General features: G+C 46.2%; 1 protein-coding gene across 4 annotated transcripts in view; it reads left to right on the top strand.

The window, feature by feature from the left end:
- The window catches only part of LOC311602754 (phospholipid-transporting ATPase FetA), a 100,434-nt gene that overhangs the window by 25,529 nt on the left and 47,147 nt on the right, over positions 1 to 27,758 (top strand). For all 4 annotated transcript variants that reach the window (XM_084791263.1, XM_084791262.1, XM_084791261.1 and 1 more), the window contains 9 exons: positions 3,705 to 3,760; positions 5,776 to 5,889; positions 6,825 to 6,923; positions 8,480 to 8,541; positions 11,519 to 11,591; positions 12,140 to 12,210; positions 18,026 to 18,108; positions 22,102 to 22,260; positions 24,521 to 24,609. In XM_084791263.1, the coding sequence (XP_084647389.1) occupies positions 3,705 to 3,760; positions 5,776 to 5,889; positions 6,825 to 6,923; positions 8,480 to 8,541; positions 11,519 to 11,591; positions 12,140 to 12,210; positions 18,026 to 18,108; positions 22,102 to 22,260; positions 24,521 to 24,609 (806 nt within the window). The remainder of the gene's footprint in view (positions 1 to 3,704; positions 3,761 to 5,775; positions 5,890 to 6,824; positions 6,924 to 8,479; positions 8,542 to 11,518; positions 11,592 to 12,139; positions 12,211 to 18,025; positions 18,109 to 22,101; positions 22,261 to 24,520; positions 24,610 to 27,758) is intronic.

The raw sequence follows: 27,758 nt of genomic DNA, 5'->3' as shown, positions 1-27,758 counted from the left end.
AGAACATCACAGCCTACAGAAACATCATGCTTATGTGTGCTGCTTAATGTAAAGAATATTTTATTGAAGTATACAAATAAGAGCCAGATGAAGACATATATAGCGAGGTCTAGAAGGTCCTGAGAACAGGTACACCCATCCCGTGGAGTTGAGCCATACCACCTTCCCAGCTCATGGGTAAGTCCTGCTCACTTCCCTTCTGTCCTCTGCAGCTTCCACAGGCTTTGAGCCTATCTCCGTGGTGGTTTATGGAGTCTTATTGCACATGTGTGATTACTAACAGACTGGATGGAGACTTAGCAAGGCCCGTCCAGACTCTTGTCAGCCTCTCTGAGCAGGATCCCCGCCTCCAGTATCTGGGGAAGGACCACTCCTGAGCAAAGGTCTTATTACTCACTGCCAGACAGGAAATTTCTTTAAGCTCCAAGATCAAAAGGGAGGAGATGACAAGTGACTCCATGACCTGTACTAGACAAGAAGGCTGCCCATTTCTGTGGCCTGCCTCAAGGGGGTAGTTAGGAGCCGGGAGCCATAGGGGAAATGGAGACACAGAAGAATCACAGTCTTAAGGCAGCTTTAGGTGGAAAAAGCCTCAGCTATCCTAAGGCCAGGTGTGCAGCTGAGCACATCCCTGCAGGTGTGGAGCTGAGCACACCCCTGCAGGTGTGCAGCTGAGCACATCCCTGCAGGTATGCAGCTGAGCACATCCCTGCAGGTGTGGAGCTGAGCACATCCCTGCAGGTATGCAGCTGAAGACATTCCTGTAGGTGTGGAGCTGAGCACATCCCTGCAGGTGTGCAGCTGAGCACATCCCTGCAGGTGTGCAGCTGAGCACATCCCTGCAGGTGTGGAGCTGAGCACATCCCTGCAGGTGTGGAGCTGGCCACATCTCTGCAGGTGTGGAACTGAGCACATCCCTGCAGGTGTGCAGTTGACTGCATCCCTGCAGATGTGAAGCTGATCACATTCCTGCAGATGTGAAGCTGACCACATTCATGCAAGTGTGGAGCTGAGCACATCCCTGCAGGTGTGGAGCTGAGCACATCCCTGCAGCTGGCTGAAATGTTTGTGGCAACATACCAGGGCAGCACTTTTGAAGTATTGGTATATGGATTCCTCTAGAAATACTTGTTTTGTTGTCTCTAGAAAGCTGAAGCACTTGAACTTTTTATACTGTTTTTTTAAAGTTAGGATTTCATGTGGCTTAGGATAGCCTCAAATTCATTACGTAGCCAAGCATGTCTGTGAACTTCTGGTCCTTCTGTCTCCAGCTCCTGAGTGTGTGCCACCATACCCAGAGTGTGTGTGCCACCATGCCCAGTGTGTGTGTGCCACCATGCCCCAGTGTGTTTGTCACCATGCCCAGTGTGTGTGTGCCAGTATGCCCAGTATGTGTGCCAGTATGCCCAGTATGTGTGCCAGTATGCCCAGTGTGTGTGCCACCATGCCCAGTGTGTGTGCCACTATGTCCAGTGTGTGCCACCATGCCCAGTATATGTGCCACCATGCCCAGTGTGTGTGCCACCATGCCCAGTGTGTGCCACCATGCCCAGTGTATGCCACCATGCCCAGTGTGTGTGCCACCATGCCCCAGTGTGTGCCACCATGCCCAGTGTGTGTGCCACCATGCCCCAGTGTGTTTGTCACCATGCCCAGTGTGTGTGTGCCAGTATGCCCAGTATGTGTGCCAGTATGCCCAGTATGTGTGCCAGTATGCCCAGTATGTGTGCCACCATGCCCAGTATGTGTGCCACTATGTCCAGTGTGTGCCACCATGCCCAGTATATGTGCCACCATGCCCAGTGTGTGTGCCACCATGCCCAGTGTGTGCCACCATGCCCAGTGTATGCCACCATGCCCAGTGTGTGTGCCACCATGCCCAGTGTGTGCCACCATGCCCAGTGTATGTGCCACCATGCCCAGTGTGTGCCACCATGCCCAGTGTATGCCACCATGCCCAGTGTGTGTGCCACCATGCCCAGTGTGTGCCACCATGCCCAGTATATGTGCCACCATGCCCAGTGTGTGCCACCATGCCCAGTGTGTGCCACCATGCCCAGTGTATGTGCCACCATGCCCAGTATGTGTGCCACCATGCCCAGTGTGTGCCACCATGCCCAGTGTGTGTGCCACCATGCACAGTGTGTGTGCCACCATGCACAGTGTGTGCCACCATGCCCCAGTGTATGTGCCACCATGCCCAGTGTGTGTGCCACCATGCCCAGTGTGTGCCACCATGCCCAGTGTGTGCCACCATGCCCAGTGTGTGCCACCATGCCCAGTGTGTGTGCCACCATGCCCAGTGTGTGCCACCATGCCCAGTGTATGTGCCACCATGCCCAGTGTGTGCCACCATGCCCCAGTGTATGTGCCACCATGCCCAGTGTGTGCCACCATGCCCAGTGTGTGTGCCACCATGCCCAGTGTGTGCCACCATGCCCAGTGTATGTGCCACCATGCCCAGTGTGTGCCACCATGCCCAGTGTGTGCCACCATGCCCAGTGTGTGCCACCATGCCCAGTGTATGTGCCACCATGCCCAGTGTGTGTGCCACTATGTCCAGTGTGTGCCACCATGCCCAGTGTGTGTGCCACCATGCCCAGTGTGTGCCACCATGCCCAGTGTGTGCCACCATGCCCAGTGTGTGTGCCACCATGCCCAGTGTGTGCCACCATGCCCAGTGTATGTGCCACCATGCCCCAGTGTATGTGCCACTATGTCCAGTGTGTGTACCACCATGCCCAGTTGTATGTACTGCTAGGAACTGAACTCAGTGCCTCTTGTGTACTAGGCAAACAGCTGAGCTGCACTCCCAGCCCCTCTTGTGGGTGAAGGTGGCACCCTGAGTCAGGGGCCTTGCTATATAGCTCAAGCTTGCCTCCCACCGATATCCTCCTGCCTCAGCCTTCCAAGTGCTGAGATCACAAGCATGTACAACCACCTTATCACTGCCTGGCTTGCCGGAGCCTGCTCTGCCTAAGTCAAACAGCACTTAGATCAGAGAGTGAGGATTAAGAAATAATAAAAGGAGAGTAGAAACAAGAAATAGACAGAGGCAAGAAATAGGCAGAAACAAAGAGTAGATTCAGGAGGAGTGGCAATCAATACTGCAGCAGCCTAATGCTAGGATCGAACTCATGACCTCAAGCATGCTAGGCAAGTGCTCTGCCATTGTACTACCACATCCTGCTTCCTTTGGTACCAGAACAATCAACTCTCAGCCTAGAGGCCACAGTGTACTTTTTCTGAAAGTCTGAAGACCTTGAGTGTATACATATGATTCTTATGCCTGAGCAGAGATCCTTTGCCAATGGCTCCCAGCACTGGCTGTAACATCCCATTTTTATTTTTCATTTACTTTTTATTTTAAAACAGGGCCTCACGTATCCCAGTGTAGTTTTCAATCAGTACGTAGGTGAAGTTGATCTTGAACAGAATTCTAGTCCTTCTGCCTCCATTTCTCAACTGCCGGAATTCAGGCTTCTACCACCATGCCTGGTTGGTGCAGAAATGGGCTCAAACATCGAATTTCTTACTTGTTAGACAGGCACCCCACTAACCGTGCAGTGCTCCCAGCACCCAGAAATTGTTTTAAAACAATTATTCCCAGCAAAAAAGGTGTGAGGAGCTAGTGAAGACTTCACCCCAGAATGCCAGACTAACCCAAGACAGGTGTTCTCATCACTTATCTCCTTCCCTTCCAGAAGAAAGAATTTTGCAAGCCAACAATAGAAAATTCAACTCTCTTTTCGAATATCCGGTAAGTCTTCTGTCACTGATGGTGTCAGAGGTGGCTTGTGTCTGATGGTGTCAGCAGTGGCTCGTATCTGATGGTGTCAGCAGTGGCTCGTGTCTGTACATCCTCCTGAGGGAAGGGCGGGAGGGTCTCCTTGTTGATGCAGAGTCCACAGCTTCCGGTTGAAGCTCCTCTACTAGAAACAGAACAACGAAAGCTCAGGAGCCAAACTCACCCAGTGTCCTTCACTCAGGAGACTGTGTCTCAGATTTTGCACTTGTGTGTAACTCTCAGAAAAGAAATACTATAGCTTTTTGCACAACTGATTCCGCAGTTCTTTCTTCACTTAGACACCGACGACAGCGCATGCGCGTTAGCGCCGTTTGCTTACCCACAGCGTTATTTTCTGTTTTGGTGATGAACCTTAACCATCTCCTGTCGGTGAACATCTCAATGTTTGCAGTATTTTCCCATGATATATGGTCCTGAGTGAACTTCATCATGCATACCATTTGGCGCATCTGTGTTTGCACGTATTATGAGCTATTTTGGAAGTGAATTGACTATGCCTAACAGGAAATACAGTAAAAAAACTTTTGCAGATTGTCTTCTGAAAATATTATATCCGTTTATATTTCTATGTACTGTAGGAAACCACTCACCTCACATTTCTGCCAAACTAATTCTGTTTCTGTATTTTCTCTGAGATAGGGGCCTCACTGTAGCCCAAGCTGACTGCAGATCGCTAGTGTTCTGCCATCCCTCCCAGTGTTAGTGGCTGGGGTTGCCGTTTCTGTGCAGGTCTCAGCTGGTGGTTTACTATCCGTCCTCTCCATCTTTGCCAGTTCTTAGATGAAAATGATGTTTTGTTATTCATACTTAAATTTTTTAGTGAAATTAGTCAACTTTTTGTGTTGACAAGCCTTTTGTATTTCTTAAGTACCTATTAATGATTTTTGTCCAATTTCCTGTTTGATTTTTTTTATATATACTTTCACTTCCTCATTTATGAACTAATTCATGCTTCAGCACCCATCTTTGCTCACGTCCACTCCCTCATAGGGACCCACTGCAGTTAATTTCTCAGGTACTCATTGGCGCCTTGAATCCACAGAAGAGACGTGAATACATACACTTTTTTCTATATTTTCACACTATTCTGGACCCTAATGTTTTTCCTAGTAGAGTCTGAGTTACATAACAGCTTTCCTGTTTTTCCTATTCAGATTATCTTTAAACAGTTGCTTACAAATGGCCATTTGGGTTATTTCTGTCTTACGCGCAAGCAGTACTTTTGTTTTCCTTGGTCTGGCTTTTGAAAGAAGGGCTTGCCTTGAACTCCAGACCCGCCCCCCTCCTCCCTGCTCCCTCCTCCCCACCCCCTCTTCTTCACCCCTCCTCCCCACCCCTGCCAGTGCTAGAACTGCAGGCATGGAGCACCACATCCCATGTCAAACAATACTTTTACATGATATTTCTTACACACACACACACACACACACACACACACAGCATGTGTACATTACACTCTTAAGTATATGAAAGAATACATAGCTATATATATTTGTAGTTCCTGTAGGTAACGTATGACTTCTGAGTCAGATCGTGGCTACTAACCATGCTTACAGTGTGGCGATGGGAGCAGGCTTTCCCTCTTTCCGTATAGAAAACAAAGCAGGAAACCCAGGCTTGGGTATCAGACAGACCTGCCTGATTATAGTTGTTCCATTACTCACCTTGAAACATTATACACGTTGTGTAATTTCTCCAATCCTTAGTTCATTCATTTATATCTAAAATAAGTATCTTGTATGATGCATGTGGAAGTTAAATACAATTATGAAAACGTTAGTTCTTTTTCTCCAGTAACTGTTGCCCCATCTCATGTTCCTCTGTTTCCACAGTTCCTGCTGCATGTTTAGTACATACCCGTCACTCATTAGTGATGCCCTGAGTGTTGACGGAACAAACAGATAAGCCAGCTTTGAGCTGTCTTGTGTTTGCTTTTGTTGCCATTGTTATCTGTATTTTACTTATAGGACAATTCCATCAAGACCTCTAAGTATACTTTTCTTAACTTCCTGCCCATGAACCTGTTTGAACAGTTCCAGAGACTGGCAAACGCCTATTTCCTCATTTTGCTAGTCCTACAGGTATGGCCGCTAAGACATTTTCCGGTGTTTTCTAATCTTCCCTGGGGTCAGGTTGTATCGTCAGGACCTAGACCAGAAGATGCCCTCTTCATTCTGACTTTGACAAATGGACAGCTGTAGTCTTTGGCCAGTTCCCACAGTAGGAGAAGTCAGGGCTAGTCAGTGCGAAGCAACCCTCTGCGTGAAGGAGACACAGGATGGTCCCCATGGGAAGGGAGCTCCCTCATGATGGCTGGGTAGCCACAGTTCAGCTTGATGATAAGAAACGACAGATTCTTCACCCCAACTCTAAATGCAGCCCTGTTCCTCTTTCTCATCCCAGCCTCTGTGATAGGAAGCCGACACATACTAAGGCAGAAGAGTGATAGAAAATACGAGAGGCAGTGCACGGAAAGGAACCGTGTAGGGCAGGCCCAAACTGAGAGAAGGGAACAACGTGTCATCTCACTCTTCCTTGTACTGAAGGTGTGGGAAAGTACATGGTTCTATGTATGCGTGTGGGTGTTCTGCCTACATATATGTTAATGTACCATATGTATGCCTGCTACATGCAAAAGAGGGCATCAGAGCCTCTAGAGTTGGAGTTATAGATGCCTGGTACTGGGGGTCGAGCCTGCCACCTCCGGAAGAGCATCCCACACTCGTGACTACCGAGCTGTATCCCTCTAGCCTTGCCATGTACACACTCAACACTCTACCGTCCGACACCTTTCCCTAGTGGAGAAGAAATGCCTCTTTCCCATTAGGACTGAGGCAGAGACATCCACAGCATGTGCGGGGCAACTCGCAGCCTTTTGGGAAGAGCTAACTTGGATGTGGGGGAACAGGAAGGTTGCAACAGTGAGGCGCAGGTCCGGCTTTGAGGCTTATTATTATGAGGGAGGCAGTCTGTTCTTCCTGAGGTTTGACCCGAGCTCTCCATTCCCTTCTCACAGTTGATCCCGCAGATCTCCTCCCTGGTGTGGTACACAACCGTGATCCCGCTGATCGTCGTGCTGTCCGTGACAGGAGTGAAGAACGTCATGGACGACGTGGTGACGTGGCTCCCTGGCCCTCCCTCCTTCCCTCGCTCTCCCCAGGGATTGGGCTAGAGCCACTGTGCGCCAAGGAGCGCCAAAGAGAGCCGTGGTCCCTCGTACTAGCGCTCTCCGATTGGCCAGAAGGGGCACCACAAGGCCCCATTCTGCTTCCACTGACAGCCCTCCCTCCCGCCTTCCTCCTCAGTAACCCTTACTTAGCTCTGTCTGGCTGTCCTCTTTCTCTCTTCATCTGACCCCTCCTATTCCCCGCCTCCCACCCCCCACTCCACCCCCCCCCCCCCCCGTTCCTTTCCTTAGCCCTGCTCCCTACTCTGTCTTTTCCCGTCCTCACTCTTCTCTCTCCCTCCTTCCACGGTCCCTGTTTAGCTAGGCGCTCTCTGGTTTCAGAAAACCCCATGTCATGATCTAAGACCCACTCCTTCGCTGGCACTGACTGAAAGAGAAACTTTGCAGCCAACGTTAGCTGGAAAGGGTCAGCCCAGGACCCAAAGCCTGCGGGTGGGGTCGGGAAGCTGTCCTTGCAGTGCCTTCAGAGAGGCCTGGTTTTGTCAAGAGAGACCACACACCAAAGTATGCCATTTCCTGCAACACCTTTTTTTAACCTTGTAAAATCTAGGCTCAGCACATGTAGTGGTTCACATTTCAGTCACAACTCAAGATATTCAAAGTGAGCTATATAAACTCATGTAGCTCAGAACCCCATACGTACCCTGCTACCATCTCCCTGTGCTGAGAACTGAGAGCTCAGCTTGCCAATATAAGGTGGGTGGGCGACCCAGCTGCTCCTGGGTCAGAACTTGGGTATCCTTAGAATAAACGTTGGGAGAACCTGGAATCATGGGAAACTGAGTGTTGTGCCAACCCTTCCCAACCCTGCCCTTCCCCAGGGAAGAACTCCAGTTGCAGGTTCCTGTGCATCATCACTGGGACATGCGTTTGTTTGTTTTCTTGACACCTGCAGGTCTCTGACTACTGGCCTCTTGGCTACCCACATCTGGCCGTGTCTGTGTCCCCCATGGCTCTTCACACAGCGTGTTCAGTTCCTTAGTGCTGCCTGGCCTGTGTCCTGTCTTCTCAGCTTTTGGCAGAGTTGTCTGTTTTTAAGCTCCTAGGATTAGTTTTTTTATGTTTAGCCCCAAAATGTGCTTCACCCACCACCCACCCACCCCCCGATTCTTTTTCTACCTTCCTTCCCAGCTTGTTTTTTCTTTTTCTTCCCCCCCCCCCCCTGCTTTTCAGGACAGGGTTTCTCTGTGTAGCCTTGGCTGTCCTGGACTCACTTCCTAGACCAGGCTGGCCTTGAACTCACAGAGATCCGCCTGCCTCGGCCTCCCGAGTGCTGGGATTACAGCCACTGCACCCGACCCTCCCCTTCCCAGCCTGTAAGGAGCATTAGCCTCTTAGCCTGGTTTTCCTGGTAGGAAGGCTTTGGGATGCGGGAGAGGAGAATCACAGACAAGAACTACCTTGAGTAGTAGTTTTTAAGTGTTTAAATTGTGCATGAAGTTTTCTGTTTGTCTATTTCCTGAACATTTTCTGTGTGGTTTTAGAAAAGACACCAAAGTGACAAGCAAGTCAACAACCGCTCTGTTTTGATCCTGATGAATGGCAGGTATGTTCCCTTAGGACAGGTAAGGTAGCACCAGTCTGGGGCGGGGCAGCTCTGATAACACCTGTGTGGTAGGCACTTTGTTTATTTATTTATTTATTTAGGTTTTTCAAGACAGGGTTTCTCTGTGTAGCCTTGGCTGTCCTGGCCTTGCTTTGTAGACCACGCTGGCCTCAAACTCACAGCAATCCCCCTGCCTCTGCCTCCTGAGTGCTGGGATTAAAGGCGTGTGCCACCACCGCCCAGCCCGGGCTGCTTTTCTATAAAATGGAAATAATATGTAGCCTTTTATCCAGGCATCAGTGCAGTTTACCAGGCTAAGGAGAATGTCTGTGCTGACTCCATAGCTGTCATGATGATGAGACTGGCACAAGGCAGACACATCTCTACAAAAGGCAAAATGTGGAAACTATTCTAAGAGCTATGGCAAACTGTTACAGAGTCGTGTCTGACAAAAGGAGTTGAGGAGGTGATGTCTGTGCCAGGCCTTAAGGAGTGATGAAGGAGAACGCAAAGCTGACGAGGTGGCAACGGCAGCTTCCCCTCCCTCGCTGGTACCACAGTGCTCACCAACTGTACTTCTCATCAGATCATTCGGTCGCCCGAGCTCAGGGTGGACTGTTCCCTCCAGGGTTGTAAAAGACTGAAAATTCTTGAGACCAAATAGGTGAATTACTATTAAAGTGGGGAAGGGATAACATGGGTTTAAACAGACAAAACTGGGTGTATTAGAAACTGAGCAAGCTGAGTAATTGTTTAGTCAAATGAGCTCCCTCAAATAGCTCAAGTCCTTAGTTTGTACACGAGCTTGTCAAGAGAGAGTTTAGGAGTTACCCGGCTAACCAGTCAGTGTCTACTTAGTTTCATGCACACAGGTGATGTTCACCATGAAACAGCTTCTTGGGTTTTTTTGTTTTTCATTTTTTGGTTTTGGTTTGGTTTGATTTTTGGTTTTTCGAGACAGGGTTTCCCTGTGTAGCCTTGGCTGTCCTAGACTCACTTGTAGACCAGGCTGGCCTCGAACTCACAGAGACGAGAGGCGTGTGCCATCACACCCAGCTTATGGAACAGCTTCATTATAGACGCTAGAAGATGTGAGTCTATGGCCTGTGCTTGAGAAACAACATCTGTTTAGCAAATTCTGGCTTTTGTTGGTTTGTTGATTTGTTTCTGTTTTTCAGGCAGGTTTCACTCTGTACTTGGGCAGTCCTAAAACTCCCTCTGTAACCCAAGATACGCTCCAATCCATAGCGGTCCTCCTGCCTCAGCCTCCCAAATGCTGGGATTATAGATGTGAGCCACCACACCCCACTTTTTTGCCACCCCCAATGGCCCCCAGGCCACTCCCACCCCATCCCCAGCAACCCCCAGGCCACTCCCATCCCAGCGCCCCCCAGACTGAGTTGGATGAACTGACTTCCTGGTGAGTTGGCTTATTATTTAGGCGGTCCTTCCAGTAACGATGCTGTCCTTTGAAGGAGTGTGACGTTATGAGGGGTTCTTAGTCCTAATCTACAGCCTCTCAAGATTATAATTCTTTTTCTTGCCACACTAGGGAAAGAAAGAATTCGAGGTAAGAGTGTGTGGAAATGGGCTGTCCCTTCCCTGGCCACAGTGACAGCGAGGTCAGAGCCTGCTTAGCCTGCTTACTGTTCTGGGGTTTGCGCCTCTGTCCTCCTGGCCCCTGCATGGGCTTGCTCCACTTTTGTTTTTACTATGCAGCAATAAATCTGCAATAGTTTGACAGCTCTTTATATAATAAAATATAAATGTTTTAGGTCTCTAGGAGAAGGTGGACTTTTATGACCCTACTTTTTCTTCGTGTCCCTTTGATGAAGATTGAGGCAGATAGAATGCTAGAGTACCCTCAAAAGTAAATGTCAAACAAAATAAAATTGTTAAAAATTCAGATGTCCTTTTTCAAAGCTTATAGCTACTCTTCAGTACCACCAGAAAATCCCTAGAACAAAGAGGAATTCATAGCAAATGCATTTTGAAGTAAACCAAACATACTTAGCCTTCCCAGAAAAAGTGTTCCTGGACTAGTTATGTCTTTATGTCTCTAGTAAAGTGGTGATGCATGCGACAAGCCTACATGCAAAAACAAAATGCACAGCGGTTTCTGGGTGTCCCCTCTCCTGCTCTTTGGGTACTTGCAATAGTAGAGTTGTTCAAAGGGGCTGGTCATGTTTCCAAACTGCCTACCTGTGTGTGCATGCGTGTGTGCCTGCATGTGTATGTGTGAGCACATATCAATGTTCTTTATCAAAAAGAAAGTGACTTATGAATTCTGTTGGAAAGTTGGAGTATAATAGAGAGGCAGGCAGGAAGGGAAGGGAAGAGAGCTGGTGCTGCTTGTTGAATCTGCTCAAACGACCAGGCTCCCTTTTATAGGAAATGGGGGTTTGAAGTGTCAAAGGTCACCCAATAAAAGAACCAAATGAAATTAGGCCAGGTGATAGAATATATTTTAGCTATTAAATACAAGGATGAGCCACATATGCATATGCCTCCTAAGGCATGTCATTAAATGGAAGTAAGTGTCTACTATTCAACGAGCTTTTTAGACAAGGTCTCACTGTGTAACCCTGGCTGGCCTGGAACTCTCTGTGTAGAACAAGCTGGCCTTCAACTTATCCAAGTCCTGTTGCCTCTGCCACCCAGGTACTGGCATTAAAAACCTGACTGTGTAACTCTGAAGTATATATGTTGTAGAGGAGTCTATGAATTTATATTTTCTAGGAAAGTTTTTAAAATACAGTGGCTGCCTTTGAGGAGTAAAACTAAATGCTTAGAAAAGAGGTTTGTCAAAAGAAACAGAGCTTGCTCTCTTGACTGCCCAGAGCATGCAACTCAAGCCAGCCTGGCGCTCTGAGACACGCCTTTACTCACCCCAGCCTTTCCTGTTTCTTAAGCTTTGTTTTATTTAGTTGGGGAAACTTCCGGAGCAGAAATGTTCTCAAGGCCCATTTTCTTACAGGGTTGAGGAGGTCAAATGGATGAACGTGCAAGTGGGAGACATCTTAAAGCTAGAGAACAACCACCCGGTGACAGTGAGTACCCCTCTGCCTGCCTCCCTGGCATTGGGGAGGTGACAATGGGTACCCCTCTGCTTGCCTGCCTGGCATCAGGGAGGTGACAGTGAGTACCCCTCTTCCTGCCTGCCTGGCATCAGGGAGGTGACAGTGAGTACCCCTCTGCCTGCCTGCCTGGCATCAGGGAGGTGACAGTGAGTACCCCTCTTCCTGCCTGCCTGGCATCAGGGAGGTGACAGTGAGTACCCCTCTGCCTGCCTGGCATCAGGGAGGTGACAGTGGGTACCCCTCCGCCTGCCTGCCTGGCATCGGGGAGGTGACAATGAGTACCCCTCTGCCTCACTGGCATCAGGTAGCAAGCTTGCCTCCACCTCTCTTGTCCTTGTCCATCTCTCATCATAGCTTCAGGTAAAATGGAGCAATTTTGAGAGAAGTGTGCGGCCGCACTGATGGGTCACAGATAACAAGAGTAAACCGAGAGCACACAGAGTTCTTAGAGACCTTTTCCGAGGAGCCGTGCCCCGTCACCACACGGTTTCCCTCTTCTCTGACTTTTCTGCTTGCAGGCAGATATGCTGTTACTCTCCAGCAGTGAGCCCTACGGTCTTACATACATTGAAACAGCAGACCTAGATGGGTAAGTGTTTTCTCCTAATGCTACATTAAGGAAATTTAGCCAAATCACAGGGCAAACATGATGTAGGGGCTAGTTTTGTTCTCAGATGGAAGTAGTAGTTTTTGTTCCAGAAAACCAAAAATATCCAAATGAGAAAGGACAAGAAGCCACAGCCATGGAACCCTCAAGTCTGAGTCTGAGTCTGAGTCTGAGTCTGGGTCTGAGCCATGGGCAATAGTGCTGGGCAATCAATGGATACAGAACTAGGAAAATAAAACCCAAATTCTCTGTCTCTAAACTGGAGTCAGCCTGCCCTCCTTGTCTGTGAAAAAGTTCCCTCCCAGTCTGAAAAAAGCTTACTCTGTACTGAATATGCACAGATTTTTCCTTACTAATTATTCCCTAAAAATAAGATAGAACAGGTATTTATTTACATGGCATTTATGTTGTATGAAGAGGGTATGTATTGGTTATTTGCAAACACTGGACCATTTTATAAGAGACAGGCAAACACTGATGTATTTAGGTGTTCCTGTGGAGTCCTGGAACCCATCGCCCTAAGACGCTGAGGGACAGTTGTATTCCGTGACATTGACCAGCATGAAAGAGAGTCGTAGGATTGTTTGGAACAAAGATGGCTCTATCATCCTCTGCAGAAAAAATTATTCTCCCTTTGAGGGACAGCTGTCAGCCTGCTATTGAACCTTAGTAAAAACTGAACACTTGACAGAAGGCCACCAAGTTACCTTTCGTCCTGAGCCACCCATCATGAGTGGATGTTCTGTGACCCACCAAGTCATTAAAAAGGATGTGCACAGCAGCAATCCATTATCAAATGGAAATGATCTATACGTGGTCACGTGCAGGCAGGTGCAAGTTACATGGAAAGTTGTCCACCTGCCCATGGTTTCCACTGTTACAGCATCGTCTGCTCCCGTGATCGGCTGACAGAGAAAGGGAAGACAGCAGCCGAAGCATAGCAACCCTGAAAGACGCCAGCAAAGAAATCCTCCCACTGGGTAGAACTTTAGGCAGAGCATATATTTTCCTTGAAAGGAGAAATGGCCAGATGTGTGACTGCTTACTGATTCCTGGGCTGTAACTGATGGCTTGGCCAGGTGGTCAGGAACTTGGAAAGATCATGACTGGAAAACTGGCCAGAAAGATAGCTGGGGAGGAAGACTATGGATCAGTCTCTTTGTATGGGCAAGGGATGTGAAGATACTGTGTCCCATATAAATTCTCCTCAAAAGATGTCTTCAGTAGAGGAAGGAGCTCAATAATCAGTAGACAGGATGACCCATTCTCTGGACAGTCAGCCTCTTTCTCCAGCCATCCCTGTCATTGCCCAGTGGGCCCATGAACAGAGTAGCCATGGTAACAATGATGGAGGCTATGCATGGCCTGGACAGTGTGGACTTCCACTCACCAAGGCTGACCTGCCTACAACTGTTGCCAAGTGCTGGATCTGCCAACAGCAAAGACCAAGACAACAGCCTTCACTCGGGTGGCCGGCCAGCTGGTGACCCAGTATCAGGATGACTAAATTGGGCCGCTTTTTTTGTGGACAGTGCTTTGTCCTTACTGGGATAAATACTTATGCTGGCTATAGATTTGCATTTCCTGTATGTAATGCTTTTGCCAAAAGTTCATCCGAGGACTTACAGAATGCCTTATCACAGTGTTCCACACAGTATTGCTTCTGACCGAGGAGCTCAATTCATGGCCAGAGAAGTGCGGCAGGGGCCCATAACTATGGTCTTACCATGTTCCCCACCATCATAAGCAAATGTCTTGATAAAAATGGAATGTCCTGCCGGACGTGGTGGCGCGCGCCTTTAATCCCAGCACTTGGGAGGCAGAGGCAGGCGGATCGCTGTGAGTTCGAGGCCAGCCTGGTCTACAAAGCGAGTCCAGGACAGCCAAGGCTACACAGAGAGACCCTGTCTCGAAAAACCAAAAAAAAAAAAAAAAAAAAAAAATGGAATGTCCTATTGAAGATGCAGTTAACGTGCCAATTAAGTGGCAGCAGCCTGGATGGCTGGGGCAGGTTCTCTAAAAGAGGTATACACTTTGACTCAGCATCTGGTATATGGCACGATTCATGCCGAGATGATATACACCAAGATTCATGGTTCCAGGAATCAAGGAGCCGGGGTTGGGAGCGGAGCGGAGGAACCCACTGCTGCCAGGAGACACAACAAACATCCCATGGAACAGGAAGCTTTGGGCTTCTAATGCTCTTAACTCAACCTAAGAAAGGAATAACAGTGCTAGGAGGGATGATTGGTCCTGATTTGCAAGAGGAAATTGGATAGTTTCTCCACTTTGGAGGTAACCGAGACTATGTCTGGAGTGTGGGAGATCCTTTAGGGCTCTTGGTGCTACCGTGTGCTGTGATTAAAGTCAGTGGGAAACTACAACAACCCAGTCCAGGCAGAATGACAAAGGACACAGACCCATTAGGAGTGAGAGTATGGATCAGTCCTCCAGGAAAAGAGCCGAGATGCGTTGAGATCTTGCTGAGGATGGAGAAAATACAAAGCGGACACAGCGTTGTATAGTAGGGATAAGTACCAGTTAAGGCCACGTGACAAGTTGCAGAAATGAGAACTACAGTTGGCATGGGTGTTTCTGTCACAGTTTGTTAAGAATGCATTTGTACAGATATTTGTTTTCTTTCCTTGATTTCTTTAGCCTGTGATATAACATCAGTTGAGAGAACATCAGTGTTTATTGTATTTAATTTTTAGGTACTGAAAGAATGTCCCTCAAGGGATAGTGCCACCTTGTCTAAAATTTACAATGTATTTCCAGTTGTACATGGGATACTTACATCATGCTAGGCATAATTATGACATGGATACTGTTTTTCATTTGCATAGTAAGTGTGGCATAAGGAGATATGATTGTGTGCCAATCTGACAAGGTGTGGGCTTGTGATGGCTATTCCTGCTTGTCAACTTGACTACATCTGAATTAACCTGGGAGGGGTTTCTCTTAATTAAATTATTTGAAGTGTGAAGACCCACCTTTATAATTGTTTACTTTTTTTTTATAATTTGTCACATTCCATCCCAATCGTTACCCCCTTGCTTGTATCCTCCAGTTCCTACCCTCCCTCCCTCTTCTCCCCTGTTCTCCTTCCCTAGACCTCTGATTGCTGCGGGCGGGGAGGGGAACAGGGGGGAGGGGGAGGGGTGTTCCTTCCCTACTATCTGACCACAGCCTATCAGGTAGCATCAGGATAGCCTGCATCCTACTCCTCTGTGGTCCAGCAAGCCTGCGACAAGAGGAAGTGATCAAATCAGGGCCTCCAGAGTCTGAGGCAGAGGCAGTCCCTGCTCCCCTTCCTCAGGGATCCGCCTGGAGAATGAGCTGTCCATTGACTACATCTGAGCACGCGGGGGGTGGGGGGGGCTAGGTTCTCTGCATGCATTGTCCTTGGTTGGTGCATCAGCTTGTGCAGCCCCCCACCCCACCCCGTACAGATCTGTTGGCTTTGACAGTCTCCTTGTGGAGCTCCTGTCCCCTCTGGGTCCGTCTGTCCCCTCATGTTTCCATATGACTCTCAGTGCTCTGCCCAGAGTGTGGCAGTGAGTCTTAGCATCTGTTTTGATCCCCCACTAAGTGAAGTCTCTCAGAGGACATCTATCTTGGGTTAATATCCATTTATAAGTGAGTATATACTATGCGTGTCTTTCTGAGTCTGGGTTACCTCGCTCAGGATGGTCTTTTCTAGTTCCATCCATTTGCTTGCAAATGTCAAGATCTCCGTGTTTTGATAGCTGAGTAGTATTCCATTGTGTAAACGTATCAAAATTTCTGGATCCATTCTTCAGTTGAGGGACATCTAGGTTGTTTCCAGATTCTGGCTATTATGAATAAAGCTGCTATGAACATAGTTGACCAAGTGTCCTTGTTGTATGGTGAAGCATCTCTTGGGTATATGCCCAGGAGTGGTATAGCTGGGTCTTGAGGTAGCACTATTTCCAATTTTCTAAGAAAGCACCAGATTGATTTCCAAAGTGGTTGTACAAGTTTGCACTCTCCACATCTTTGCTAGCATGTGTTGTCATTTGAGTTTTTTATGTTAGCCATTCTGGTAGGTATAAGATGGGATCTCAGAGTCATTTTGATTTGCATTTCCCTGATGACTAAAGAGGTTGAACATTTTTTAAACTTGCTTTTTGGCCACTTGATATTCCTCTGTTGAGAATTCTGTTTAGCTCTGTATACCATTTTTTAATTGGATGATTTGTTTTGTTGGTGTTGATTTCTTGAGTTCTTTATGTATTTTGGATATTATCTCTCTGTCAGATGTAGGGCTGGTGAAGAGCTTTTCCATGTCTGTCTGCTGCCATTTTGTTCTGTTGACAGTGTCCTTTGGTTTACAGACGCTTTCCAGTCTAATGAGGTCCCATTTATTCATTGCTGATTTTAGAGCCTGAGCTGTTGGTGTTCTGTTCAGGAAGTTGTCTCCTATGCCAATGAGTTCAAGGCTCTTCCCCACTTTTTCTTCTAACAGATTTAGTGTGTGTGGTTTTGGTGGTGGTGGTGATGGTGGTGGTGGTGGTGGTAGTGGTTTTGTTTTGGTTTGGTTTGGTTTTTCGAGACAGGGTTTCTCTATGTTATCTTGGCCATCCTGGACTTGCTTTGTAGACCAAGCTGGCCTCAAACTCACAGCGATAAGTCTGCCTCTGCCTCCTCAGTGCTAGGATTAAAGGCATGCACCACCACGCCCACCTCCGTGTGTCTGGTTTTATGTTGAGGTCTTTAATCCACTTGGACTTGAGTTTTGCACAGGGTGATAAATATGTATTTTTTACATTTTTCTACACATAGACATCCAGTTAGGCCAGCACCATTTGTTGAAGATGCCATCTTTCTTCTATTTTATGGTTTTGGCTTCTTTGTAAAAAAAAAAAAATTAAGTATCTGTAGATGTGTGGGTTTATTTCTGAAGACCCACTTTGATGCAGATCTTTGGAGGAGGTAAGGTAGGCATTTGACTGGGCCACGCCTTCTGGTGGCAGCCTCTATAAAGGGCATGGAAGAAGGAAGTGCTTCCTTTTTGCCTACTTGCCCTCACTCTCGATTAACTGTCCTTAGAGTCTAATTCTTTGAGATCTTGAAATATACAAACAACAAGCTGGGACATCACCCTCATGGGCAGAACAACTAATAGATTCTTGGGCTTTCTGTTGGGAGACAGCATTGTTGGACTGGCTGGACTCTCGTCTGTAAGCCATTCTCATAAATGCATTACATGTTCATCCCATCAGCACTAGTCCTCTAGAGAGCCCTGACTAATGCTTTGCCCAAAAGCTCTTTGAAATCTGTACTTGTTACTGTCCCTGTGCATTCTTGTGTCCAAAAAATGGTTAATTGTGGCCTTTCTGTGGCCCTGTAAATATTTACAGACAGGTTCCTCAGAGCTGTATGCACCTTCTTAGCAGAATCTGCTCCATATCTCTGAAGGAAGCAGATGCCACCTCTGGGTTTCTCTGTAGTTTCTCTTCAGCTTCTCCAACATACCTGGCCAGCCAGTTCCCATGTTGGCTAAAGTAGTGGTGAGGCAAGAGGACAGCAGGGACGGTGGCCGGGGGTGGGGGGGTGGGGGTGGCAGTGTGTTCCTTGAAGTTTTCTTACTTCCACACTGCCCACGAGAACAAGGAGTGACTAGTGTGAGGTGTCGTGCAACTCAGCCCCATAGCCTATACCCTGCTGCCAACATTTGTTTTCTCATAGCTAATGAGGAGGCAACACAGGCTGGCCCTGTGATGCTGCTGTGTATATGTCCCTGACATTGACAAACCTGTGACCTTTACTCTAGTGAAACCAACCTGAAAGTGAAGCAGGCCATCTCCATTACCAGTGACATGGAGGATAACCTGGAGCTGCTGTCTGCCTTTAATGGTGAGCTGGCAAACAGACTGCCCACACTAACTCTCACCTGCAGAGGACTAGCTAAGTAAAGCATGGCACATCCACACAGCAACAACATGCAAGTCGGTAATCATTGACATGGAGAAAATATACACAACATAATAGAAACATACAGATTATAAAAACCAGTATAATAATATAACATAGACATGCTTTGGAGAAACATTTGTGCATGTGCACAGGACAAAATGCTTATGAAGGTAAAATTCAAAAGGCTAATAGTGCTTTTTCTCTAAAACAGTAAGTAGATTATAACATTTCTCCTAATGCCTTTATTCCCAGCACTCAGGAGACAGAGGCCAGCAATCTCTGAGCTTAAGGCCAGCCTGGTCTACACAGTGAGTTCCAGGCTAGCCAAGGATATTCAGTAAGACTCTGTCTCAAAAAAAAAAGGTTTTTGTCATTTTAGTATGTTATAAATATTTACAAAGAAGATCCAGCAAGATGGATCAGAGAGTAAAGGCACTTGCCTCTAACCAAGCCTGTGACCTCGGTTTGATACCTGCAACTCACATGATGAAGGAGAGACCAATTCCCACGTGTTGTCCTCTGACCGCCACATCTTTATATGCTATTCACTTTATATGTTATATGTTAAAAATATTTACTGAGGATATACTTACTAATCAGGGGAAAGTCAAATATTTCTATTTTGAAAAATGATAGTAAGTTCACTTTAGCGTAAGGAATATTTCCTTTTCTCCAGCTTTGCTGATACAGGCCTGGCAATACTGACGCTGATCAATTACCCCGTGGAGGTCTTCTGTGGATTATCCATGGCAATATAGAATTCATGTTCTGTTTGTTTTGATGCCCTGTGTACCAGACTTTTGGCTACTTTGTGCGGTTTTTGTTATTCTACCATTCTCTACCTTCCTTCTTCCACCATTACAGGCCCCCAACACCACATAGGAGAGAGAAAGGGACAAAAGGAAAGAGGGCAGCTTATCATCAGACGACTTCCTGCTGATTAGCGGCATCAGGTTCCTTGGGCCAAGTTTGATTCTTGTTGTCAGGATACCTAATTTCTTCTTGTTATTTTTTTCTTCTTTGTGCTTGACTACTTAACAAACCAACAACCCAGCAACAGCTCCCAACTCCTATAGCCCTAGCATTTATATACCCTCTGAAGACTCCTCAGAATTCCAAACATCACACACTTGCAGAAACTGTGTGAGACTGGCAAAACCACACTCCTTCTAAAGCACACACATAGTCAGCTGCCGTGGACAATCTGAAGCAGTGCCATATCCTACACCTGGGATTTTTAAAGAATCCAAAACTCTCACTACATTTCCCCCTTTCTGTTTTAAGCTATTAATTGTGCTGTATTTAGCAGGAAATGATAAACAGAGACATTTTTCTATGAACTAAATACTTTTCAGATCAGCGTCCAAGGTCTTCTGGAGACCTCTTCTTCTCAGTTCTAATCTTGGTAAGTTTTGATGGTATCCACAGCTTTTCTTTTCCTGTGGAGATATAAACAAATCCATATCCTCAACACAGAACTTTTGCAGATTTCCATTCTGATGTTAACACATCCGTATAGTATACAGGCTGATTTAATTCCACAGTTTTTTCTTTAACCTGGTGACTCTTGGCTGCTCTTGTCTGAAACAGCTCATAATTTTTGCTGTGGGGGCCTCAAGCCAGACTCCCAATGCCATTTCCCAATGTTAAGAAGTTACCTTGGATATCTGTTTTGGACCTATACTCATTGCTCCAATGGTAGCCCTGACCACATCACCTGCACATCCCTGGAAGCCTAGGCCTTCTTTCTAGTTTATATTTAGAAAAACCATTGCTGGTAGAAACGACTTGTTCACTTTTCTGGTACAAAGTGCCATATTTCTCGCAGTTAATGCACCAGGCATTTTGAGTAGTGACTTGGTCACAGTTTCTTTGCAAATGACCAAATTTCCTGCAATTGAAGCAGCGTGAGTTTTGATGTTGGAGACCTCTAGCTGCACCTTGACCTGTGATATTAGCATGGTAAATATCCCTTACCCATTTGTCCATGGGTACTACTCATGCTTTTAAACGTCTAATAACCTTTTTACATTCAGTATTTGAATTTTCATATGCTAGGGTTTCTCTCAATTCTTGTCTTGTGTCTGATACATCTTTGTTCACAGTTGAGACTAATCTTTGCAAGTAATCAATGACGGCTTCTACAGAGCCTTGAATAATCTTTGTAAACAAGGTGGACCTTTCCCCAGGCTCCTCAACTTTGTCCTTAAAGCCACCAAGTGATAATGTTCTATTGTAACATCATCAACTTTAATCTGTTCTTGTATATCAGAGTACTGCCCTTCACCTGGCAACTGATCTTTTACAATATCCATTCCCTTCACTCCATTTCACTGTTCAATATTTGTGGCTTCTCTCCACCATGTTAACCATTTGAATTGCAGACCAGCATCTAGCACAGCTGTCACCAGTCCCTTCCAGTCTGTGGGAATAATTCTATCTTGAGAAGCCCGGTTACTTAGAATTTACTTCACATAGGCAAGTGCATCCCATATGAAATCATGCCTTAAATCTATCGTTTCTATGGGATACTACCCCTACCTTGTTGTTCACTCTTAGCATGATTACCGGGGAAGCTGTCGGTGATTTCATAACCTCTGGCAGCATGGTGTGTTTGAGATTAACCCTTTCTTTCAAAACGAGCTGTTTCATCAGCCCATTTTCCTGCCCTTTCAGCCTTTCTTTGACCCAGATGCCCTGCAGTGCAGTTTCTTTCCCTCTTTCCTCCTATGAAAAACTCCTGCTCTCTTGCTCAGTCGCTGGGGCTGAGCCCTTTTGTTCTCCTTTTTCCAGTGCTCCTGGCCTCCTGGTGCATCCACTTCCACCCACATTTTTTCCAGTGGCCCCACCAACTCTGTAACCTTTTCAGAAAAGAGAGAGCAGAGTGAGCCCTTTTATTTTCCTTTTTCCACCTTTTTTTGTTTCTCAGGTTCCTCCATTGCAACTCACAACTTTTCCAATTGCTCAGCTGTTCTCCCAACCATTTTTGAAACAGAATATAGGAAGAAGAAAAAGAAATGGAAAATCCCCTCTGGGAGCAAAGTGGGGGTTATCCCAATGGTAGCAGTGGCAATACATTTTTTTTTTTTGCTGGCATCTTGAAAAGAAATATCCATTTCTGCATCCCCTGCAGTTTCCTCTACAGCATTTGAAATCACATATTCCATTCTGCCTAGCCCAGCATTGGGCTTCACTTGTACCAGACTTTTGACTGCTTTGTGGTTATTTTTTTCTTCTACCCTTTTCCACTCCTCTTATTCTACCCTTCCAGCTCCCTAGTACTAGGCAGAAGATAAAAAAGGCTATAGAGGGGAAAGGGGACAGCATCACTGTTAAACTGCTCCATGCTGACTATGGGATCACGTTCCTTGGGGCAAGCTTGAGCTTCGCTGTCAGAGTGTCTTTGTTTCTTCTTTGTTCATGACTAGTTAACAAACCACAACCAAGAGCAACCAATAACCCGCCAACAGCTCCCCAACTCTCAAGACCCTGGCATTTATATACCCTTTGAACAGTCCCCAGAATTCCAGACATCACACACTTGCAGAAACTGTCTGCAGCTGGTAGAATCACACCCTTCTAGAGCACGAGGCAAGTCATAGTCAACTGCTGTGGACAGTGTAAAGCAGCCCCATACCCAACATGTGGGATTAAAACTGAAACATATTCCTATTCCTGTGGTTTGTTTGTTTGTTTTTTTAAGAAACCAAAATTCTCACTACAGCCCTGAAATCTTTTTGTGCTTTTCTAAAGGAATTTCGTATGGGATAGGGAGCAGCTGAGAAAATATAGAAGGGAAAAATGTGGGGTGTGTGTGTGTGTGTGTGTGTGTGTGTGTGTGTGTGTGTATAAAGAGGTTTTCTTTCTGCTTTTCTGCTGAGCATCCTCCCGAGGTTTCAGGGCTGGCACTCTTCCTACCGTGTCTTTCTACAGGAGAAATTAGATGTGAGTCTCCCAATAACAAGCTGGACAAGTTTTCCGGAACACTGAGCTACCTGGGGCACACCTACTTTTTGGACCACGAAAGGCTTCTGCTTCGCGGCTGCATCATCAGGAACACAGACTGGTGTTACGGTTTGGTCATCTACACTGGTATGATTCCCTGCAGCCACAGTGGGGCCCACCCCTACACCTCACCCCCCCCCACACCCCACACTCCTACCATCCCCAACTCCCTCACCCCCGTCAGAGTCTCCTCACCGCCCAGCTGTGGGTAGTTCATTCTCACGATGTGGATACAGTATTCAAGAATATGCCAGAGCAGTGCTTATGCTAGATTGATGGGGAGGTGCTTATGCTAGATTGATGGGGAGGTAAGGCAGGCAGCTGGATGTGAAATTTAAGAAAAAGTTGAGGGGGAAAGTGACTGTGCTCCAGGCATGGTGATTCCGACGTATCATCTTTGCTCAAGGAAGGCTTGTGGAGACATAACAGAGGGTGTTCGTACAGAGAAAAGAACAGCAAAATTATCATGGGAATGGAAGGTTCCACAGAGACCACCAAACAAGGGTATATAGACAGTGCTCATTGCGGAAAAGACTCTATTATGACACGGAGACTTCCTATAAGAGAAAAGCACTACATCAGTGGCCCATCTTGATGGGTCATCTAAAACCACCACCTACAATATGCGGCGAGAGGTTTTCTTGGTTCCTGGTACAGTTGGGAAAGAGAGCCTCTGTGACCCTCTGCACCCCGAGTCGTAGTAGGCATTGATAAAATTTCCCTTTTCTGTCACCGTAGAGAAACAGTTTAAAAGGAGGAAAGACTTACTTCTCGCTCAGTTTCAGAGATGTTAGTCCAAACTTGCTTGGCCCCATAGCTTTGGACCGTCATTGTGGGAATTCATGTTGGGGCTGCCTGAGACACAGCTCATGCCAGGGTGCCTGAGACACAGAAAAGAGAGGAGAGGGCCTTCCTTAGAGAAAAGCCCCTAACAACCTAACTTAACTCAAGGTTCTACTACCCCACAAGAGCGCTACCTGCTGGAGACCAAGCCTTCAACAAATGAACTTTTAAGGAGATATTTAAAATGTAGGCCTTAATACACCCGGAACCACAGTAGGGAGATTTACCATAGAGAACATTATTACTAAACTCACATTTTTTGAGGTCTTTTGTAGAGCATCCACTCTTACCCATGGGGCCCCTAGTTCTCCCGGAGAAGCTTAAGAGGCCAGGGAAGCCCCGGCAGAACTTCGTTTCTTGGTTCTGGATGTTAATAAGCTGCTTTGTTTCAAACTCTAATAATGTAAAGTAGACTCACTTTCTTCACTGTGCACTGGCTGTTACCCACACCTAGGAAAACCAGCCCTAGAACATTCATTTGTTCGGCTGAAGAGGCTCCCCAAAGCCATAGCAATGTCAGCACAGCTTCATTTCCTTCCGGTTCTTGGTTTGCTAACAACAGCGGTGGACTCTGGGGTGCCCGTGCAGGGTCTCATATTACAAAGGGCATCATGAAGCACTCAGTGGGTACGTGAGTTGCTGTTCCTCATGTGCAGTGCTCATGTCCTACCATGATCCCTGCCTCCTTCTTGAAAGCCTGGGTGAGTGGGGTCAGTCCTGAGGATTCGGGATGGTATGTTCCTTGGAGCTGCCACACTCTGCCATGAGCATCTCAAAAGCCCCACACCTGTAAGGGATTGCTTCCCGGGATAGGATGCTATAGCTTATGGTATGCATTCCCAGGGTTTGTTCACATGCTAGAAAACCCAGCTACCCCACCTGAACACAGAATGGCACTGCTTTATTCGAGCACTTGTAAAAGTAGGAGTCAGATGGGAAAAGGCCAGAGGAGCGACTGCTTACAGTTTGTTCTAAGCCTCTTAGGAAAATCCCCTCTCAAAAGGCTAGCAATATCTAACTAGTGATTTGCAGCTCAGCTCCTCACTGTCTACGCTGCCATTAAGGAGCCTGGCATCTGTGTGTCTCAGCCAGAGATGCTTCAATGCTTCCACCTCAGGGGGGAAAAATCACTGCCATTGCCACTTCCTTTCTTCCATTCTCAGGAACTTTGGGTATAGCCTGACTCAGCAATAGGTTTCCTCAGAAGAAAACAAATATGTCTTTTATCAGAAAATCCCTTCCCTGCGCCAAATAAATGAGGTGGCGATGAGGGACACTCATGTGACTCTTGTTCTGATTTAACTCACGGGAAAATCAAGACTGACTGAGGTGTCAGTAAGAGAGGAGTCGGTGTGGACACTTAGTAAGGGGGCACGTGTTCCTTTCGGTGTTGTTGACTGGATTTGCATAAGAGGTTGGAATATGAGCATCAAGGTTTATGTCAACACAATTTAAAGCTCCGAGCAGTAGTTCTAAGGTCTGGATTTCTGCCTGTTTGCCTTAGGGCCAGACACTAAATTAATGCAGAACAGTGGACACTCCACCTTCAAACGAACACACATAGACCATCTCATGAACGTCCTCGTGGTCTGGGTAAGTTAAACACATCCCCTCCGTTTGTTCGCGTAGACAAGCATCCGCAGCAGTAGCTGGCATCCCCAAATCAGAGTGAAGCTTAAAAGTCACAAGCTTTATGACCCCACAAGCTAAGGTGTGAGCCAGGGAAGGTCAGGCTCTGTGTGCAGCGGAGTCTAGGTTGCTGATCAAGGGCCCTACTTAGAAATACGGACACTTTCTCATATCAGATTTGATCATGATCTTTAATAAGCCATCACATAGACCAATAGAGTGCCATATAAGAAACTGATAGTTTTAAAGCTGTATTCCTCAAAGGAGTCTCAGGAGTCAGCTGCAGAGGTAGGAGAAGCTCTGGCCTTACCCAAGTTTCTGCTTCAAAGTGAACAACTTCTCATTGTGCTGCTTTATATAATATTTCAATTGGGAAAAACAGGCATCTTCTGCTATCCGGAATGTGAAAATCGTTAATAAAGGGACTCATGAAAGGAAAGTTTTTCTGTTTGGTTTGGTTGTTGTTGTTGTTTGAGACAGGGTTTCTCTGTGTAGACCTGGCTGTCCTAGACTCACTTTGTAGGCCAGGTTCGCCTCAAACTCACAGCAATCCACCTGCCTCTGCCTCCCAAGTGCTGAGATTAAAGGCGTGTGCCACCACGCCCAACTTGATTTTTTGTTTTTTTGGTTTTTTTGTTTTAAAGATAGGTCCTGGAACTCACTCTGTAGACGACAAGACTGGTCTTGAACTCAGAGATCTGCCTGCTTCCAAAGTGCTGGGATTAAAGATGTGCCCTGCTGGGGGTAGAGAGATGGCTCAGAGGTTAAGAGCATTGACTGCTTTGCTCTTCCAGAGGTCCTGAGTTCAATTTCCAGCAACCACATGGTGGCTTACAGCCATCCTTAATCTGATGCCCTCTTCTGGCATCCAGATGTACATGCAGGCAGAGCACTGTGTGCATAATAAATCTTTTTTTAAAAAATATATGTGCCCCACCATCCAGGAAAAGAGGTAATTTTTTAAAATTTACATACACATTTTAAAAATATTTTCCTTTCCTGAACTCCTAGATCCTCCCCACATGTCTACCCACTCAATTCCATGTTTCTCCCCATCTTTCAAAAACAGAAATAAACAAAAGCATAAAACAACGATCATAACAAACTAAAAAAAAAACTAATAAGAGAAAAATAGAAAAAAATCCCATTAAAAACTACACACACAAAAAATATATGGACTCCATTTTGTGTTGGCCAACGACCCCTGAGCATAGACCCTGCCTGGTTTATGGTTGATATACCAAGGACATTCCACTGGAGAAAACGGATTTTCCCTTTTCCAGTACATGTCTGATATAAAGAGCTTCTTGGTTAGAGGTGGGACATTGTGTCCACTGTCTCCCTTCCATGCAGGAATTTTGTCTGGTGTGAATGTGTGCAGGTCTTGTGCACGCTGTCACAGTCTCTGTGAGTTAAAGTGGTATCATATCTATTGTGTCTGGATGACATTGTTTCCTTGGAATCATTCACCACCTCTGACTCCTCTTCTGCATAGACCCATGAGCCTTGAGGTGAACATTTTGACAATAATGTCCCATTTGGGGCTGAACACTCCAAGCATTCAGCTGGAACTGGAACTGGAGCTTCAGACAGCAAAGAGCTGCCATGTAGGTGCTAGGACTTGAACCTGGGTCCTCTGGAAGAGCAGCCAGGGCTCCTAACCTCTAGTCCATGACGTGAAGCTTCTGGCTGGGCACCATCTCAATGTCTTCATGTTTGATGACAAAGTAAGTGGTGTCCTCAGCGATAGGGCCTTGCCATTAGATTATAGATGGTAGCCAATAGCATATGATGTTGGGGGCATCTATGGGGCCCTTTGGCCATCAACTCAACAAGATTCTATTCGTGGCACTGAGGGTTTTTATTTGCTGGCTTAAGATATATAGTTGGGGTATTTTCTCCATCGTTATGTGTGTGTACTGAAATTCCTTTCATATATGTATATTTTTAGGAAGTGTCTGTAGTAGTAGACTTCTGTATGGCTTTTAGAATGTTAGTCATCTCACCCATATCCCTCCCTTACCATGAGCCCCTACCCCTATCCCCATCCTCTGATTCTAGTTTCCCCTTTATTTCTTATAACATTGTATTTAATTTCCCTTTCCTTGGATGATTCCTTCCTCCCCCTGCTCCCTTAACAACTACCTAACCACTGTAGATAGTCTGACCGAAACACATCTAGAGCTAACATCCATATATAAGAAAAAAGCGTGCAATATTTGTCTTTTGGGGTCTGGGTTTCCTCACTCCCACGACTGTTTCTAACTTCATCCATTCCCCTGCAAACTCCATACTTCATCTTTCTTAACAGCTAAATATTTCATTGTGTAAATGGACCATGTTTTCATTACCTGTTCATTAGTTGATGGACATCTAGAATGTTTCCAATTTGAGGTTATAATGAATAGAGCATCAATAAACATGTATGGAAAAAGTATTTCTGTAGTAAGGTGTAGAGTCCTTTTGCTATATGTCCAGAGAGTGGTATATCTAGATCTTGTGGTAGGGCAATTTTTGTCTTTTTCAGGAACTTCAGCACTGATTTCCATAGTGCCTGGGCCAGTTTATACTCCCACTAGTGAATAAGTGTTTTGCTTTCCCTGAATCCTTGCCAGCATGTGCTATAGATTTGTCGTTGTTGTTGTTGTTGTTGTTGTTGTTGTTGTTGTTGTTGTTTTATCTTGACTATTCTGATTAGGGTAAGACGAAATCTCAAAGCATTTTTAGTTTGCATTTCCCTGGTGGCTAAGAATGTCCAACATCCTTTTAAGTGATTCTCAGCTATTTGTGTTTCATCTTTCAAGAGCTCTGTTTAGTTCTATAGCCCATTTTAAAATTGGGATTTCTGTTTGCTTTGTGTTCAGTTGGGTTTTGTTTGTTTGTTTGTTGTTTGGTTTATTTGGCTTGGGTTTTTTAGTTCTTTGTATATCCTAGATACTAACCCTTTGTCAGGTGTATAATTGCATTTTTTTCATATTCTGTAGGCTTCTGCTTTGCTCAAATGATGGCTGGTTGTCTTTTTTTTTTCTTTTTCTTTTCTGTACAGAAGCCTTTTAGTTTCATGAGGTCCCATTTATTAATTGTTGATTGTAGTGCCTACACTGTGCTCTATC

Source organism: Acomys minous (genome assembly GCF_964271855.1).
Source record: "Acomys minous genome assembly, chromosome: 8".
Lineage (NCBI taxonomy): Eukaryota > Metazoa > Chordata > Mammalia > Rodentia > Muridae > Acomys > Acomys minous.
The sequence above is the reverse complement of the archived record's forward strand: the minus strand, read 5'-3'. Positions and strand labels throughout refer to the sequence as shown.